This window comes from Macaca mulatta, chromosome 19 (assembly GCF_049350105.2).
Source record: "Macaca mulatta isolate MMU2019108-1 chromosome 19, T2T-MMU8v2.0, whole genome shotgun sequence".
Lineage (NCBI taxonomy): Eukaryota > Metazoa > Chordata > Mammalia > Primates > Cercopithecidae > Macaca > Macaca mulatta.
The window spans coordinates 16298564-16318109 of record NC_133424.1 but is presented as its reverse complement, the minus strand read 5'-3'; the positions used below and the strand labels follow the sequence as shown (position 1 = coordinate 16318109).

At 43.0% G+C, this 19546-nt stretch overlaps 1 protein-coding gene across 1 annotated transcript; it reads left to right on the top strand.

Moving 5' to 3' along the window:
* The first annotated feature begins 7320 nt into the window (after positions 1-7320).
* On the top strand, positions 7321-17447 carry LOC719279 (olfactory receptor 10H3-like). Its single transcript, XM_028839792.2, has 3 exons — positions 7321-7452; positions 13256-13364; positions 16345-17447. The coding sequence occupies exons 2-3, from the start codon at positions 13343-13345 to the stop codon at positions 17322-17324; spliced, it is 1002 nt and encodes a 333-aa protein (XP_028695625.2). The 5' UTR covers positions 7321-7452; positions 13256-13342; the 3' UTR covers positions 17325-17447.
* Positions 17448-19546: the final 2099 nt, after the last annotated feature.

Below are 19546 nucleotides of genomic sequence, written 5' to 3'. Positions count from 1 at the left end.
CTCCACGTGTGGTCCAGGAGTTCGCTCTGCACCATTTCTCAGTGCAGACTTAGGAGATTCAGGGACAGAAGCTCCTGGCCTCTGGCTTCACAGCCTGGCAAGAGTTCAAGTCCTGCCTCCAGGTAACCCAGGGCCTGGGTCGAGACATGACTGACAGGAGCAGGAACAAACTACCTAACTGTGCTGGGGATTACCCGGTCTGATTCCAGAGATAAAGAGCTCTGCTGGAGGAGAATACCTGGAGGCTGGACTCAGAATAGGACAGAGATGGGGCATGGGAGGTAAGGCTGAGAGGGGCCATGAGCAGATGGGGCCAGGGAGGGCCGAGCCAGGAGACCCTGAGTGGAGTCCTTATTCTGGCCTCTCCTTGCTCTAACTGTGGGCAGTGAGCCCCTCCTGGACTCAGGCTTCCCATCTGGGAAATGGGACGTCAGATGAGGCCTTAGAGGGGGACAGAGGAGGGATCACAGGAAAATGGGCCTTACACGGGGACAGATGGATTCTGAGGGAGCCTGAAAAACAGGGAATGAAGGGAAGGGGCTGGCAGCTAGTACTTTAGCTGCTGCGTGTCAGTCTCTGCTCTTTGCAAAAGACAATATGCGATATTGCAATATCCTGTGGGCTGGACTCTACATAAAGCACGCCTACCCTGTGCCAGGTACTCTGTATACATGTCGTGTACTGTGTGCCAAGTGTTCTATGTAAAGTGTGCCCAATGTGTGCGGGGCGCTCTACAGAATCTTGCTTCTGTGTTCTCGGTCCTCTACATAAAGTGAAATTTGTGCAGAGTAACTTATGTAAAGTGGACCTACTCTGCGCCTACTGCTCTGTATAAAGCACACCTACTGTGTGTCAGATGCTGTACATAGAGCATGTTTACTACGTGCCTGGTGATCTATGTAAAGTGCACCTACTGTGCGCCAAGTGCTCTACACAAAGTGTGCCTACTCTGGGTGCTGGGCACTTTTCATAAACTCTGACTCCGTGTGTCCCATACTCTACATAAAACACACCTACTGTGTGCCAGATACTCTACATAAAGTGTTCTTTCTGTGTATCGAGTGCTCTACATAAAGTAAAATTACTCTGTGCAAAGTTCTTGACATAAAGAATGCCTACTGTGTGCAGGGCACTCTCCACAAAGCACTCCTACTGTGTGGCAGGGGCTCTAGGTAAAGCATGCCTACTGAGCTCCACCTACTCTAGGTCAAGTGCACCTGCTCATGTCAGATGCTCACCTGCATCACCGTGCCCAACGCCTTCACACCAACCTCCCCTCGGTTCTCTGAGCCAGAGCCCTGGGATTGTTGGAGAGACCCGAGTGATGGCATCCAGAGAAGGGAATGCGTCCATCTAACACAAGAGCAAACTGAGTCTCAGAAAGGGCAGGCCTCTAGCCCAAGTTGCAGAGCTCACAGGAAGCCAGGTTTGTGAGACCCTCAAGCCCAAACCTTTTTCCTCTGCCATGCTGTTCTGCACCCATTCGTTAGGGTCAATGTCATATTGATACAGGGACATTAATAACGAAGGAATCTCAGGCTACGTAGTGGCCCCAGAGGGAAAATATCTGGAGGCCCTTGGATCAGCACGTGGCTCCTCCTCCCACACGCAGAATGCTCCGCCCACAGACCCAGGGCCCCCCTCCTGGCTCTCCCTGGATCCTGTCCAGAACTGCCCTGCGGGGTGGACTCAGGAGAGGGGGTGCTTGAAGGAGGGGGCTCCTAGCAGAGCTACTGAGAAGGGGGATGGGGAAGACAGCGCTCCTGACACTGGCTGGGTGTTGGGGAGCCCCCAAACCTCCCCCACCCCACCACCACTACCAGCTCATTCAGCCAAGGGATTCAGGCAGCTGGCCCTACAGCCTCAGTGGGGTAGGGTGCATCCCCCAAAATCCCCACTTCCTCTGCAAGGACAGACCTCACCTGCTGGCGGTTCCACCCCTATTAGGCTCAGGGAGCAAAGTCAGAGTTTGATGAACCAGGCGGGGTTCTAGGGACGAAGAAGAAAGCGTCCTCAGCGGCTAGAGGGGCTCCGCTCACTGCAGACCTGCTGTGTGCCTGGGATGAGCAGGCAGCCTAGAGCCGGAATGGTGACCACCACCATTTGCCCACATAACTCACACAGCCTGTTTTAAGTCCTTTAAGTATATTAACCACCTTGTTTTCCATTTTACAAATGAATCATTAAGCCTGCAAGATATTTAAGTGACCACCTATAGTCGCACAGCTGGTGGAGCCAGGCTGGTTATCCAGACCACCCACCCAGCCTCACACTGTGCCACCCCCACCACTGGGCTGTACTCCTTCATATCTGTAAATGGGCGTTTCAGTAGCACTCGCCTCACATGGCTGTTGTAATACTTAAAACAGACAATGCAGGCAAAATGCGCAAGGCAGACTAAAGGCTCAGCAAGTGCAACTCGCTGTTCCTGCTGTTGCTGTGGGTGCTGTGTAAGCTGGATATGGGGTCTGACCCGGATCCCGCAGCGGGCAGAGACATGGCCTTGCGCTGTATTGGAGAAGGGCCCCAAAGGTCCACCCTGCCCTCACCACCTGCTCTCTTTGGCTGTAGATTATGGCTAGGGGAGCAACCTCCTAGACACAGGAGCCTTGGCCTGAATCCAGAAGAGTTATCTGTGGTGAAGCAGCAACAGGAAATTTGAACACCTGGTAGGTGTTAAGGCAGACTCACAGGTGGATTCTTCCCGGGGAGATGTCAGCTGTTCTGTGTCTGGGAACTGAACATCCAGGGAGCCCAGCCGCCCATCCAATGAACACGTGAGCTCTGCACAGCCCAGCTACTGCATCCCCGATAGTCTCTGCTTGAATGCTCCGCAGCATGGAGACCTCAGCGTGCATGCACACACACACACACACACACACACACACACACACACACACACACAGCCTATGCCTTTACAGCAGTGGTCCCCAACCTTTTTGGTACCACGGACCAGTTTCGTGGAAGACAATTTTTCCACAAACTGTGGCAGGGAGAGGAGAGACAAAGATGGTTTCAGGATGATTCAGGCGCATCACATTTATTGTACATTTTATTTCTATTATTATTACATTGTAATATATAATGAGGTAATTATACAACTCACCATCATGTAGAATCAGTGGGAGCCCTGAGTTTGTTTTCCTGAAACTAGATGATCCCAAGTGGGGGTGACGGGAGACAGTGACAGATCATCAGGCATTAGATTTTCATAAGGTGTATGCAATCTTGATCCCCTGCATGTGCAGTTCACATTAGGGTTTGCACTCCTATGAGCATCGAATGCTGCCACTAATCTGACAGGAGGCAGAGCTCAGGCAGTAATGTGAGTGATGGTGAGTGACTGTAAATACCGATGAAGTTTCGCTCACTCACCCACCGCTCACCTCCTGCTGTGCAGTACAGTCCCTAACAGGCCACAGACCAGTACCTGTCTGCTGCCCAGGGGTTGGGGTCCCTTGCTTTACAGAATATTAGAGGGTAGATACTCTATGGAAATGAGCCTCAAACTCAACCAGTTCGAAATCAACAAGAAAGGGGATCATTTAAAATGCATCTTCCTCTATGTGCACACACGTCAAGGGAGGCAAGGTATGAGGCTAAGAGAGTGAGGTACAGAACAGCAGGTATGTCTGCTAGATATTCACAGAAATGAGGTGGACAGTGCATAGAGGCATACCTTCTATCCATCATATTTGTATAAATAAACTCTAGCATGAGTAGTTTTAAAGCTTAGAACATAAATATTTAGGGCCGGGCACAGTGGCTCATGCCTTTAATCCCAGCACTTTGGGAGGCTGAGCTGGGTGGATCACCTGAGGTCAGGAGTTCAAGAACAGCCTGGCCAACGTGGTGAAACCCCATCTCTACTAAAAATATAAAAATTAGCTGGACGTGGTGGTGGACGCCTGTAATCCCAGCTACTTGGGAGGCTGAGGCAGGAGAATCGCTTGCACCCAGGAGGCGGAGGTTGCAGTGAGTCAATATTGCACCATTGCACTACTGCCTGGGCAACAAGAGTAAAACTCCATCCAATTTAATAATAATAATAAATGTTTATGTACATATAACTATTTATATGTTTATGTATTTCACTTGTGTGGTTTGTTTTCTCCTCTGTGTGTACAGCCAGTAATCCTCCCAGGTCTCCACTCTGTGGGACCCCACAAAGCTCCCACTTCTTGGACTCTGTGCTCTGGGAGTGTGTGGGACGCACCTGAGCCACAGCTCCCTGCAGGCTCAGAGGCCAAGGAGTTCCTGGGTGGCTGCTGTCTCTGGTCCTAAGCCCTCTATGGAATAGGGTCTCTACCGGAATAGGGAGCTGGGACCAGAACAGCAGGTCTGCCACCTGGCTGTGGGTCTGTCTGCCTTCTCAAAGCAACCCTTCTAGGTCTTGGGTTTCACAAATGCCTACCTGAATCCCAAGACACTCCAAAAGTCACTTTTTCCCGTGGATGGCTGTGAAATTATTGTTGTTGTAGGGGGATCCAACTGGGGGGGACCTCCTATCCCACCATCTTGCTGATTTCACTCTTATAGAAGTCTTGAAGCCAGACAGTATACGTATTCCGACTTTGATCTCCTTTATATAATTAACTTTTTCTATTCTGGGTCATTTGCATTTTCATATAAATGTTAGAATCAGCTTATCAATTTCTACTAAAGCTTTCCAGCAAGTTCTTGCATGACTCAGCTTTCAGCTTAATTTTTTCTTTTTGGGAGAGTGAATTGGGGTCCCGCGATTTTATTTTCCTTTTATGTTATGCATCAATGTTTGTAGCAGAACTATTCATAATAGCGAAAGAGTGGAAGCAACCCAAATGTCTAATAATGGATGGACGGATAAACAAAATATGGTGTATGTATCCAATGGAATATCGTTTGGCTGTAAAAAGGAACGCAGTACTGAAACTGTAACATAGATACTAATGCTGTAACATAGATACTAAGGCTGTAACATAGATACTAATGCGGTAACATAGATACTAACACTGTAACATAGATACTAATGCTGTAACATAGATACTAACACTGTAACATAGATACTAATGCTGTAACATAGATACTAATGTTGTAACATGGATACTAATGCTGTAACATAGATACTAATACTGTAACATAGATACTAATGCTGTAACATGGATACTAATGCTGTAACATAGATACTAATACTGTAACATAGATACTAATGCTGCAACATAGATGAACTTTGAAAACATGATGCCGAGTGAAAGAAGCCAGTCAAAATAGTATGTGATTCCATTTATATAAAATGTTCAGAACAGGCAAATCCATAAAGACAGAAAGAGAAAACAGATCTGTGGTTGTCTAAGTCTGGGTGGAAGCAGGCAATGGGGAGTGACTGTTAATGGGCATGGCGTTTATTTTACAAATAATGAAAATGTTCTAAAATGAATTGTTGCCATGGTTGCACAATTCTGTGACCATACTGAAAAAGCATTGAATTGTACACTTTACATGGATGAATTTTTGGCTGTGAATTATATCGGAATAAAGAATTTTTTTTTTTTTTTTTTTTTTTTGAGACAGAGTCTCACTCTGTTACCCAGGCTGCAGTGCAGTGACGCAATCTTGGCTCACTGCAACCTCTGCCTTCCAGATTCAAGCGATTCTCGTGCCTCAGCCTCACGAGTTGCTGGGATTACAGGCTCCCGCCACCACACAGGCTAATTTTCGGGGGTTTTTTTATTTGTTTGTTTCTTGGTTTTTTGTTTTGTTTTGTTTTGTTTTTTGAGACGGAGTCTCGCTCTGTCGCCCAGGTTGGAGTGCAGTGGTGCGATCTCGGCTCACCGCAAGCTCCGCCTCCCAGGTTCAAGCCATTCTCCTGCCTCAGCCTCCCGAGTAGCTGGGACTACAGGCACCTGCCACCATGCCCAGCTAATTTTTTTGTATTTTTTAGTAGAGACGGGGTTTCACCATGTTAGCCAGGATGGTCTCGATCTCCTGACCTTGTGATCCGCCCGCCTCGGCCTCCCAAAGTGCTGGGATTACAGGCGTGAGCCACCGCGCCAGGCCAATTTTTGTATTTTTAGTAGAGACCGGGTTTCGCCATGTTGGCCAGGCTGGTCTTTGACTCCTACCCTCAAGTGAGCCACTGGCCTCCGCCTCTCAAAGTGCTAGGATTACAGGCATGAGCCACTGTGCCCCAGCCAAGATTTTTTTTTTTTTAAGATGGGGTCTCACTATGTTCACCAGGCTGATCCCAACTCCTAGGCTCAAGCAATTCTCCCACCTAGGCCTCCTAAAGTGCTGAGATTACAGACGTGAGCCACCGTGCCAGGCTTGAATATATATATTTTTTACAAAACAGAATTTCAGATGTTTTTAAATCAATAAACCGAATACTTACATCTGAGAAAAAAGAAAAAAAAAAAAAAAAAAAAGACTGGTTTGAGTGGCTGAGCTCAGTGGCTCATGTCTGTAATCCCAGCACATTGGGAGGCTGAGGCAGAAGATCGCTTGAGTCCAGGAGTCTGGGGACAGCCTAGGCAACACAGTGTGACCCCAATTCTACAAAAAGTAAAATAAATTAGCTGGGCATGCTTGCACCAGCGTGTAGTCCCAGATACTTGGGAGGCTGAGGCAGGAGGATCACTTGAGCCTAGGAGGTTGAGGCTGCAGTGAGTTATGATCACACCGTAGCACTCTAGCCTAGATGACAGTGAGACTCCGTCTCAAAAAAAAAAGAGACTGGCTTGAGCCCAGCTTTGTATATACCACTTGTATTTGGTGAGAAGTTGGATTGTGCACCTAATTTTATGGCTTTATGAAGAGAACACACCTAGTCCAGGATGAACATGTTGGATTGTGTCCTTACTGGGGCTCAGCAGTGAGTGAAGACTTATTGTCTCAGTGAAGAACAGTGATTTCTCACCCTAACATATGAAACATTTCCACTGTGAATCCCCTATTGTGTCCTGCAAGTTCTTACGCAGCATCTTCATTTTCCAGTCTCTCAGAGCACCACGGGGTCTGTTGGATTTGGAGAAATAAAAATAAAATCCTAAGGCCCCCAATCAACTGAGCAGCCATCCTCTTGAACACAGAAACCCCAGAGAAATCTTAAAAACTGAGTTCCCAGCTATGACGGGAGGGGAGTTCGACTATGCCTCAGTATGTCCTTTCCTGATTAATCTTTAACCAGAATTCTCTCCAGTCCTATCTCCTTTGAGACTGGAATCTTTCCATCCTTTGCAGGAGCTAAAGCCTCCCTGGGCAGAGAGGTAGCAGTGAGCCCTTGTGTGCTGGAGGAAGAGGTGGAGGCTGCAGATTCCGGAACGCCCCCTGAAGCCCCGCCTGGCCTCTCCAGACACAGAGGACAGCCCTTCCAGGGTGGTTTCCTGGGGAGACCCATGGGAATGACCTGCTGGGAAGGCCACTGCAGGCATAAAGCTCACAGCACCAGTTCAAGGCTCCTACGCTTGCCTGCAGGTACCCTCTGAAAGCACCTTAAAAGGGTCCTTTTTCTGCGTTTTCCTTAAGACCACTTGATTGAAGGCAGCCCCAGGTGGAGGGGAACCAAGAGGATATGGGTACAAGGGCAGAGTCAGAGAGTTGTGGATGGAGCTGCCCAGCCTGCAGGTGGGGTGCAGAACTGGGGAGACGGGGAAAAGAGAGAGATCTCAGCCTTAGGTGGCTGCCTGGGGTGGTTTTTTCCCACGCAGAGCGCCTGGCTTTTCAGCCAGCCCAGGTGCCCGTTGCAGCTTATAGGTCAGCGGTCCTCAACTGAATGTGATTCTGGCCCCCAGGAAACATTTGGTCATGCCCAGAGATACTCCGGTTGTCAGGACTTGTGGGGAGGGGGGGGATTTTCCTACTAGCATCTAAGGGATTGAGGTAAAGGCGCCGCTAAATGGCAGACAATGCACAGGACAGCTCCCACTACAAAGAATGATCCGGTCCCAAATGTCACGAGTGCTGAGATTGAGAAACCCTGTGCTAGGTGTATTTTGTCTCCACTGTTGTGTCCTTGCTAACCTAGTTGCAAGAGGTAGGATGGAGCTGGATGCATTCCAGTGCTGTGAGATATTTGCTCTGCACCTGTGTGTGAGCCATCCGCAGTGATACCAGAGTAGGCAGAATTCTGTCCACCTGTCAGAGGAGACGGGGGACCCCAGCCTCGAGAACTGTGGCTGCTTCAGCAAGCAGGAGGCAGGATGGTGGACTGTAGGGGTGAGGCAGGAGCTTCCGCAGAGGGGGAAGGTTGGATCAGACTCTTGGTTGGATCAGACACTGTGTTGTGTCATTGCCAGGAATGCTAAGGTCCCTGCTAGGGTTGGAGACCATGAGTCTAGAATGGGGTCAGTGAGTGACATCTGGTACAGAATGATACAAACAAACCAGCTCTGAAGACCAGTATCATCATCAGTCAATGACAATGACTTTTACAAGGTGGACTCTCACAGTTCTCTGGTTACTCCTGTTTTTCACTTGGGGAGAGGAGCCTCAGAGCTGCAAAGTCCTTTCCCCAAAGACACACAGTGAGAGCTGGGGTTTCCACCCTGGGTCTGATGTCTCTGCAACTTGTAAGCATTTCAGAAATTTCTCTCTGGAAGCCAGAGTGGAGTGCGTGCAGAGGACAGGAGATGAGGAGGAGGATGGGGCAGCGGCCCAGGAGAGGGGATGGAGAGGAGCGGAGCAGATGGAGAAGTGCTTAGTAGGAGAGAGGATGCCCGGCAATGGGAGGGATGGGGAAGGAAGGTGGCTGATGCTGGGGGATGGTTTCTGGGTAGGGCTGCTACGTGGTCAGAAGACTTTCCTTCCATGTCATAAGTGTGGTCTTTTCATGTGGAATACGTCATCCTCACTGCAGTAAAGTTCCTCACTGTCTGGGTGATTCTCTGTTGTCCAAGAGCCGGACTGACTCCTCCTGTGTGGCAGGGAGTCGGGGGCAGATACTTGGGGACAATGTCCTAGTGAGACTACTATGGGGTGTAATGATGGATGGGCCCATCCAGAACCAAGGATTTCAGAAACTCTTGTAGCAATGTGGCTCACATTATTCATAAAAACATTTCTGTTTTCTTTTATGGTAGAATTCAGGCGCAGAGGTTTGAGTCCATGATATTTCCAGTTTGCGGCTTTTGATTGACATTGGTTTGTGCAAGATCCTTTTCTTATTTCATTTGTTTACCCCCTTTCTTTCACTGTTTCCATTCTTTTCTTGACAGGCATTTTCACATACGTAATATGCACCTTTTGATTTGTATATGTTCTTGTAAGATACACATTGCTTTCTATCTGCATATATTTCTTATGTGACTTTTTTTAAATGGTAAATTAATGGACTTAATTTTATTAGAGGAGTTTTAAATTTATAGAAATATTGATCAGAAAGTATAGAGAGTTCTCATATATGCCTCACCCCTGCATGTGGGGACCTCTCTCCTATTGTTGACATCTTGTATTCCTCCAGCACCTGTGCTACAATTGATGTGCCAATATTGACACATTATTAACCAAGTTCTACAGTGGTATCTCCTATTGTTGACATCTTGCATTCCTGTAGCATCTGTTACAATTGATGAACCAACACTGACACATTCTTAACCAAGTTCTAGAGTAGTTTTTCCTTTTGTTGACATCTTGCATTCCTGTGGTACCGTGTGTTCCAATTGATGAACCAATATTGATGCATTATTATTAACTAAATTCCATAGTTTACATTAAGTTATACTCTTTGCATTGTATATATGGATTTTGACAAATGACATGGATTCATTATTACTATATTAGTCAGAGTAGTTTCATGTAGATGTATTTTTAATGTGACCACATGGAATTATGCTAGAGAGTTCATCCTGTTTTGTGTTTTATTCACTCAATATTATTTTAAAGGTTCACTTACATTACTCTGTGTGCATCTAACTCCTGCCAAAAGCTCTATATCCTTTTGCCTCTATATCTATTGTTTGACTCTATATCCTTTTACCTGCCTTCTCTCCAATTAGGGACAAGCAGGCTTATCCAACACCCCCACTAAATTAACTGCTGCAGGGAACATTCTCTTACATGTCCCACTGTAAACAGGTTTCAGAAGTCAAGATAGATACACAGTAGCAAGTTTGCTGGTATACAGAGCATGACTCCCATTAAAGATTTTAATTTCCACCATTCTACATGCCCACTAATAGATATTTCTTTTAATATTATTATTATTTGAGATAGAGTCTCCCTCTGTCACCAGCGGGCTGGAGTGCTATGGTGCGATCTCGACTCACTGCAGCCTCCACCTCCTGGGTTCAAGCAATTCTCATGCCTCAGCCTCCAGAGTAGCTGGGATTACAGACGTTCACCACCACACCTGGCTAATATTTGTATTTTTGGTAGAGACGGGGTTTTGCCATGTTGGCCAGGTTTGTCTCAAACTCCTGGCCTCAAGTGATCCTCCTGCCTCAGCCTCCCAAAGTGCTGGGGTTGTAGGCATGAGCCACCATGCCCAGCCCATAGTGCATACGTATTTCTTTCTCCTCATAGCCCAACAAACACAAGACATTTTATAATTTGGGGAACTGCAGGGGTATACAGTGAAATTCCACTGCTCTTTTTCATTTTCCCCTTTCCTCTATTCTGTTCTTCTTTTCTTCCTTTTGGTTTCCTTTCTTTTTTTTTTTTGAACATCCGTTCATTTGTCTGAGTAACTCCTGTGCATCATCTTCTCACATCTTTTGCTCATTTTTGCATTAAGGTACCTACTTCTTCTTGATATAACCGGTTTCTTGTTTGTTCTAGATATTATTCCCTTGTCAGTCTTTAAGAAATTCCCCACACAACATGAATGTGCTCCTGTCAGTTTTAGACAATGCAAATATCTTTTCCCCATTTCCCATCTACCTGTTAACTTCATCCCAGAAATCCTTTGTTGAATGGAAGTCCTCAATGTTGGTTTTTTGTCACGTTTTAAAAATCATATTAATGATTGTGCTTTGGAAATGTTGTTTAGGAAGTCTTTCCTCAAGCCTAGATCACAAAGTTATTCTCCTATACTTTCTTCTATTAAATTTATACTTTGATATTTGGTATTTGTTTTTTGAATCCAGCTGGATTCCTCCTTTGTATGTGCTGTTAGGCAGAAATTCAGATTTACTTACTTTGCTTCATAAAATGAGCAGTTTTCTCACTACAATGGGTGAACAATCTATCTTTTCTTCTTGATTTGTGCTAGTACATTTATCATGTACTATATTAGGTTTTGAATAATGCAGGGTTATTTTCTGAGATTTCCAATGAACTTGCTCAGATCTATGTCTGTTCCACGTTTCATAATTTTAAAAATGACTATGACTCTATTGTGTGTCTCAGCATGTGGGAGGGAACAGCTCTTCTCTTGATTCCATTTTTATAATATTAGTATGGTTTTGTGCTAACATTTATGTATTGTATGTATGTATTTATTTGAGACAGAGTCTTACTCTGTCACCCAGGTTGGAGTGCAGTGGTGCCACCTCCACTGATTGCAACCTCCACCTCCCGGGTTCAAGTGATTGTCCTGCCTTAACCTCCTGAGTAGCTGGGATTACAGGCGCCCAACACTATACCCGGCTAATTTTTGTATTTTCAGTAGTGATGGGGTGTCGTCATGTTGGCCAGGCTGGTCTCGAACTCCTGGCCTCAAGCAGTACATCCTCATCAACCTCCCAAAGTGCTGGGATTACAGGTGTAAGCCATCACACCAGCCTGACATTTATTTTTCTGAAGGAATTTTCAAATAGTGTTTATCACATATATGGTTGATTCACTGGAACTGTAAACACAATTGTATTAAAGTTACTATTTGAGTATGAATTGACATCATTAGCACATCAAGCCATCCCACCCAAGACTAAACTGCTCCCCATATCTTCAGATAATCTTCTACATGTTTATTAGTATGGATTTAAGATTTCTCTTTGAAGGTATGGGATGTTTTGGGTTAATTCCTAGATATTTTATAGTAGAATTTTTCAAAGTATGATATGAGGACCTCTGCAGGGTGGTCCCTGAAGTCTTAATTTTACTAATTATATGTGAGAATATATTTTCATCATATGCCTCAACTAAGACATCATATTGCCACAGACTGAATAAAGAAGCATATGTGAGCATCAAGCTGTTTCCCGCCAAGCTGGCACATACGATGTTTTTCCTAAAATGTCGAACAAGGCTACTCATCACATGGAATGCTTTTTTCTTAATGTGGTTATTTGCCTGAAAGTGTTACTTATATTTGTAAGCATTAAAGAAACAGGAAAGAAACACAAAACATGGCTTGGTGGTTAAAGACAGGTTTACATCTAGATAAAACCTGAGAAGGACTTCTGGCCAATTTCAGTCAGGAGCACTTTCTCTTACAGACTAAGAGTTTATATTGGTTTTAGGGTGAGGGACTTATTACAAGCTTGGAATGTTCTGTGTTGGGGAGAAGTTTTATGGCAGGATTGGAATGTCTCTGGGAGGAGGGGAGGTTATCTTGGGGCTGACATCTTTCTGGCCGGGTGGGGGTATTTTGAGGCTGGCATCTTCCCAGCCGGAAGAGGCTTATCTAGGGGCTGGCGTGTCTCTGATTGGGGAGGAGTTCGGAATATTTCTGGCTGGAGATGTTATTTGTGGTTTATGGTTGTACTGACCTTAGCCATTAGCTTGACACCCTTTGGATTTAGGTGAATTTTAGAATGAGGGGCTTGTCCAAGATAGTGATGCTCCTGCTCTGTCAATATTACCATGCAATAGGTTTATTATTGCTCTTTTAAATGTACTAGTAACTCATATTTTAAATAATTTTCAATTTTCATTTCCAATATGGTAAAAATTGATCTAAACCACATAAACAAAAGCCCTTTAGAGTGCTCAGCAGTTTGGGGGTGTAAAGGAATCTTGAGACATGTTTCTTTATATTTTTCTTTATATTTCATGCATTTGAAATTTTGCTTAGGAAGCCTTTCCTCATGCCTAGATTACAAAGGTATTATCCTACACTTTCTTCTACTAAATGTAAAGATAATGGCAAAGACTGCAATTACTTTTGCACCAACCTAATAGTTTGTGTTGCTGTTGGGAATGTTCTTTCTTTGTATTCAACTTATATTTATTGGATGCTTGATACAAAGAATGTTCTTTCTTTGTATTCAACTTATATTTATTGGATGTGATACTAGGAGGATTACCAGGATTTTTGCCAGCTGACCTTGCCTTCTGCATTACTGGGCTCTGTTATTGTTCTAATAGATGATGTCATCATTCTTTTATCTTTTTCTAGGTAGATGATCTCATCTCATCCCTTCCAGTCCTTAGATACCTTATTTCTTTTTCTTGCCTTATACCATCACTCACGACTTTCAGCTCCATGTTAAAGAACAGCAGAGTTAGTGAGTATCCTTTGCTTTTTCTTGATCCTAAAATAATGCATTAAAAAGTTTCTTCATTTAGTATAGTATTTGCTAATTTTGTGCTATATATTCTATATGTAGCTAAGAAAGTCTCCTTGAGTTTTGTGTTGTGAAGTGTTCTTTAAAAATCATAAATAGGAGTAGAGTTTAAGAAAAATGTATTCATGCCGTGACTTAAATAATGATAATTTTTAAAAAATCAATTCCTATGATAAATCATATGATAGGTTTTCTGATGTTAGTCATCCTTGTCATTTACTAAATAAACCAATACCACTTTGTTATGGTAAGCCATTTTTAATACACCGTTACATTTGACTAGGTTATGGTTTTATTCTGGAATTTAAAATCTGCATGGATAGATGAAGTAGGCCTATAATTGTCTCTTTTTTCGGCAAACATTCTTACCTGATTTTAGACCAAGATTGCATTAACCTGACGAGATGTGCTGGTCAGATTTCCTAACACTTGTCTATGATTTTGAAGCTTATGTATAAGATACTAACCAACTATTTCTTAGCAGTTTAATAATAATTACTACACTTTAACAAAACTCACTGGGGCAAAGATTTTAGAGAGAGACAATCTTTGGCTACCATTTAGATTTCTTTAAAGCCTATTTGAGCATACAGACCCCCATTTTTCTTGAACCAGTTTTAGAATTTTATATTTTTCTAAGTGTTCGGTCATTTCATCTACAACCCAAATTTATTATTTTTTAAAGGCTTTTATTAATTTAAAAATATCCATATTTACCATTTTTAATTTTGGATTTTGTTATTGGCACCTTCTCCTTGTTTCTCTCTATCCTTTCAATGTTTTCTAATGCTTGATTTTGGTTTTATTAAGCATGAACTTTTCTTAAGGAAGTTTCTTGATAAATCTACTTAGTGCTGTATATTTCCATCAAAGTACTATTTTAGGTTAAAATGTTGACACTCAATATTTGAATTATCATTTAATTCTAAAAATTTCTTAAATTTATAATTTACTGTTGAACTTAAAGATTATTCAATTATATAGTTAGCTTCCAAACATATGAGATTTGAAAAGCTATTTCTTCTCTATTAATTTTTAATGTTAATGCATTATAATCTATACAACATTTATACTTTAGAATTAAAGAATTTTTTATATCTTAATGAAATGTCCATTTTTACAAAGTACCTGTGTGCTTGAAAAAATATTTACTATCTGTTTCGTGAAGAGTCTAATATATATGATAGCTAATATCTGAATATTATTAATTGCATCGAAATTAATAATAAATTCCATTTCTGAACTCTGTTAAAATTTCTAACTATAATATCTATCTCTCTGTCATTGATTTAGTTATTTATATCTATCTCACTGAAGTTGTGTTGATTATTTATTACTTAATATTTCAGGATACATAGTAATGTAGACTTATTATATTTATGCTGGTGGCTGTAATGTTCTTTTAAATGGTATAAATATTATTCTCTGTCCTTTAGTGTGTGTAATTTAAAAATTTTAGCATGCATCAAGAAACCATACATTTTTCTCCATAGACAAAGTAACCAGATTGCACTTAAAAAAAATAATTAGCTGGGCATGGTGACTCATGCCTATAATCCCAGCACTTTGGGAGGCTGAGATAGGAAGATCACTTGAGGCCAGGAGTTCGAAACTAGTTTGGGCAACAATGTGAGGCCCTGTCTCTAAAAATTTTTTAATTAGACAGTTGACGTGGCACACACCTGTAGTCTCAGTTATTTAGGAGGCTGAGGCAGAGGATTGCTTGAGCCCAGGAGTTCCAGGATGCAGTGAGTCATGATCCTACTCTAAGCTGGGGAACAGAGTGAGACCTGTCTCTAAAATAATTGGTAATTAGATCAATAATAATGCCTTAATATTACTCATACCTAATCATTCATTCATACTATAATCAAAATGTTCTCTATTGCCTTAAAAATACTTACAGCTGGTTATGTAAATCAATATTCAACTAGTCTCCTATGTTGCATTCAGTGGTTATGTCCTCGAATTTCTCTTGTCCTTTGAGTGAGCCTTTATCAATGAGACCAGACCAATTGTTCTGTGGAATTATCCTTCTGAATTTTTCTGAAAGCTTCTTCATGGTGTAATTTAGCTTATTCCTCCATCTTCTGTACAATGATTATCCTTTTTGGCTAGTGGGCATCTTTTCGATCTAGAACCTCCAGGCTTTTAATATTACCCCATTACTTAGTGGAAGTTTCATTTCACACTGGTACAAGGTGTTTAAGGCTTTTTTCTGTGTCCAGACCACAGATCAGCCATGTCTCAAGGAACTCTGGTTCCCTGGAGTGGCATATGGTATTAGAGACATTGTGATCATTGTTTCCATAAATTCCGCCTTTTATTATTATTAAGATTGCAACCTCAGCTTTCATTTGGGGCATATTTGTCTGACAGGTATGTATCCAGCCTTTTCTTTCAAATTTTCTATTCAGATTTTTTAGAATGGCAAATATACAATTTGAAATAGGATGGCATAAATGAGTATCAATAAATCAGTATTAAAATAAAGGTAATTGAGTTAAATAAGCAACTAAAAGATAAAGACTCTCAGGAAAAAAACTTTTAAACCCCAAGATCAAAATATATGTTTTCTAGAACTGGCACACTATCAAGAGACTCTGACCCTGATCATCTATGCCTGTCTCTAATGGCTCCAAGTATTGAACCTTTCCTTTATGTCAGTCGGTGTTAATAGAAACCCAATTAGTAGCCAAAATCTGACATGATCATCTAATATATTGATCTCATCTGATCTTTGTCACATTGCTGAATGTTAAGAACTATTATTGTTTACTCCATTTTACAGATGAGGAAAGTGAGACCCAGAAAATTCTGCCAGTTGTTGAATAGCATAGAGCTGCTGAGTTGCCATTTGGTCTGTGCTAGAGTCTGTGTTTTAACCACTGTCATTTAATTTTGTTTCTAATCTCACCAGATGCAGTATCCATGCCTGGTCAGAACTACAGCACCATGTCTGAATGTATCCTCTTTGGCTTCTCAGGCTTCCCCCAGCAGCTCCTGCCTGTCTTGTTCCTGCTGTACCTCCTGATGTTCCTGTTCACGTTGCTGGGCAACCTTCTCATCATGGCCACAATCTGGATTGAACACAGACTCCACACACCCATGTGCCTCTTCTTGTGTGCCCTCTCCATCTCCGAGAGTCTGTTCACTGTCGCCATCACCCCTCGCATGCTGGCTGATCTGCTCTCCACCCATCGTTCCATCACCTTTGTGTCTTGTGCCGGTCAGATGTTCTTCTCCTTCATGTTTGGCTTCACTCACTCCTTCCTTCTCATGGCCATGGGCTATGATCGCTACGTGGCCATCTGCCACCCACTGCGTTACAATGTGCTCATGAGCCCCCGTGACTGTGCCCGTCTTGTGGCCTGGACCTGGGCTGGTGGCTCAGTCATGGGGATGATGGTGACAATGATAGTTTTTCACCTCACTTTCTGTGGGTCTAACGTGATCCATCATTTTGTCTGTCATGTAATTTCCCTCTTGAAGTTGGCCTGTGGGAACAAGACATCATCTGTCATCATGGGTGTGATGCTGGTGTGTGTCACAGCCCTGATAGGCTGTTTATTCCTCATCATCCTCTCCTATGTCTTCATTATGGCTGCCACCTTGAGGATTCCCTCTGCTGAGGGCCGGCAGAAGACTTTCTCCACATGTGTGTCCCACCTCACTGTGGTGGTCGTGCACTATAGTTTTGCCTCCCTTATCTACCTCAAGCCCAAGGGCCTCCATTCTATGTACAGTGACACCTTTATGGCCACCACCTATACTGTCTTCACCCCCTTCCTTAGCCCAATCATTTTCAGCTTAAGGAACAAGAAGCTGAAGAATGCCATAAATAAAAACTTTCACAGAAAATTCTGTCTTCTAAGCTCCTGCGTGCCAATTTGGTGGTGATAAAATATAATAGAAGAGCTGAAGATAATGTCTGTCTCCATAGGACTGTTGTAAGGGTTCAGGTATGTGAAAATATCTATTTGATACATACTAGCTATTGTTTCTTATACCTTTTTGCTTCGCCTCAAGTGATCACAATCTCTTGTTTATGAGCCATTGTGATGAACTTTATCCTATTATCTGTGCCTAGAAATGTGTTTTCTATCTATGGACAGGTGAAGATCATCACATTGATGTGTCTGGGCACTTATGAACGTGATTCTTCTTGAATGGACAGGCAAAAAAGATTTTATTTTCCCCTAGTGTAAGAAAAAGTAAGAATAACATGATAGTCATAAATGCCACCAAGCATTAAGCTGTTTCAATGTATCGGCACTGTGTCCAGTGTTTTATAAATATTATCCTTTTAATTAGAAGAAATGTACAAAGGAAAATAAACTACTTCCCTCAGAGAAACTGGTTCTTATATAAAGTTCCTCACTGTCTTTGGGAGAGATATATCCTAAGTTTGGGTGTGGATATTAATATGTGGAGTTGAGTGAAGGATGTCAGAATGCAAAAGTAGAGAGAGACCAAGAAGGAGAAAGAGAGAGAGATACAGAGACAGAGATAGAAGACAGAGAGAGATACAGAGACATAGACAGAATAAAGAGAGAGAGAGAGGAAGACAGAGAGAAAGCAGGTGTCAAGCAAAAAGTGAGTTCTTTAAATTTTTTTTATCTGTACAGGAAATGTAATAACTAAGAATTTGGAGCAAAATCTGGCAAAGGGAGGAAGAGAGAAAAAAGGAGGTTGGTAATAGGGCTTAATATATCTTAATAATAGGTCTGTAATATGTCCTGATAAGGTAGCCTCATCTCTCCTCCAAGCATTTTTGACACAGTTGCTCTGCAATGTCGATGGGTCATTCTAGGATATGTACTCCCTTGCCTCCAATGGATGCATCATTTTTTTGGTTTTCTGGTTATAGCCGTTGGTTCCACTCACTGAGGAATGAATATTATTTTTACAGTGTGAATTCTCTTCTAATGCTACTCATAGTGCCCTCGCCTGTGCTTCCTGCTGGTGCTGGAATGTGGTCAACACTGAAAGAGATTTCATTCTAGAAAAGTAGAGATCATGGACTCGCAAGGTCAAAAGGTGACATGGTTGGAAGAAGTTTTAACCTATGTTTATGCTATAAAATTCCAAACAAAAAAAAAACTATCTTTTGCCTTATCCTGCATACTCTAGACAACACTTGCATGTGTGCTTATCATCAATGAAGCACCATGGCAACCAGGAGCTTATTCAAGGAGCACAAATATCAGAATTTTTGCCTATGAGTTCCAAGACAGTCTTTAAAGTCATGGTAGAAAAAAACTATCTCGAAAGGCAACATGCTTTATTAGCCAGACTTTCTCAGAGAGAAGGTAATAATGGCCACATTTATTAAGCATCCAATGTGCACCAGGCACAGTTCCGAGTTCCTCAAACTTTGTCTTCAGAACAACCCTGAGGTAGGTTGTTGCCCGCATTATATGTTTGAGGAAACTGAAGTGTATAGAGGGGAATTAACTGGCTCAAGTCACACAGCAAATGTGAGACTTCAGCACCACAGTCTGGCTCCAGATCCCATATGTTTGGGATGGTGTTTTGTTTCCAATCATCTGGCTTTGAATCTCAAGGGTCAAAAGGGAAGGTCCTGACCCCAAGACGGGTGAGTGATAGGAATGAAGGAGGAATCTAGAGGTGAAAGGGTGAGGACGTGCCCAACATCTGACACTTGTGAGAGTGCCTGGCACATAACAGAAGAGAGTAGGGGGAGGATTCAGGTAGTACCTGATGGACGGGCTGCCTGGGCAGAGTCAGATGGCTCAAAAGAGGAAAAAATGGAGCTGCCTGAAGTTAGGGAAAGGGGGTCAGAAAAGTGATCAACTGGAAAGGGGAGACGTAGGGTGGGAGGTTGGCAAGAAAGGAAATTGAGAATTCCTGAGAGCCTGCCAGGGTAAAAGCTGCACCCTTCTATCCCTATGTTCTGAATTGGCCAGGGACTTCGGTCTTGGGACACTCCCAGATCAGAAGAAAGGATCTGCCTCTATGGTTGCTTCTCACTGACTGAGCCTCTGTCTCACTTCTTAAATCCGTTCTTAATCCTGGTCCCTCTCCTGCTCAAAAACCTCCCATGGCTCCTATTGTCCACAGGATAAAGTCCATCCTTGGGCTCTGAGAGACCCTGCTAT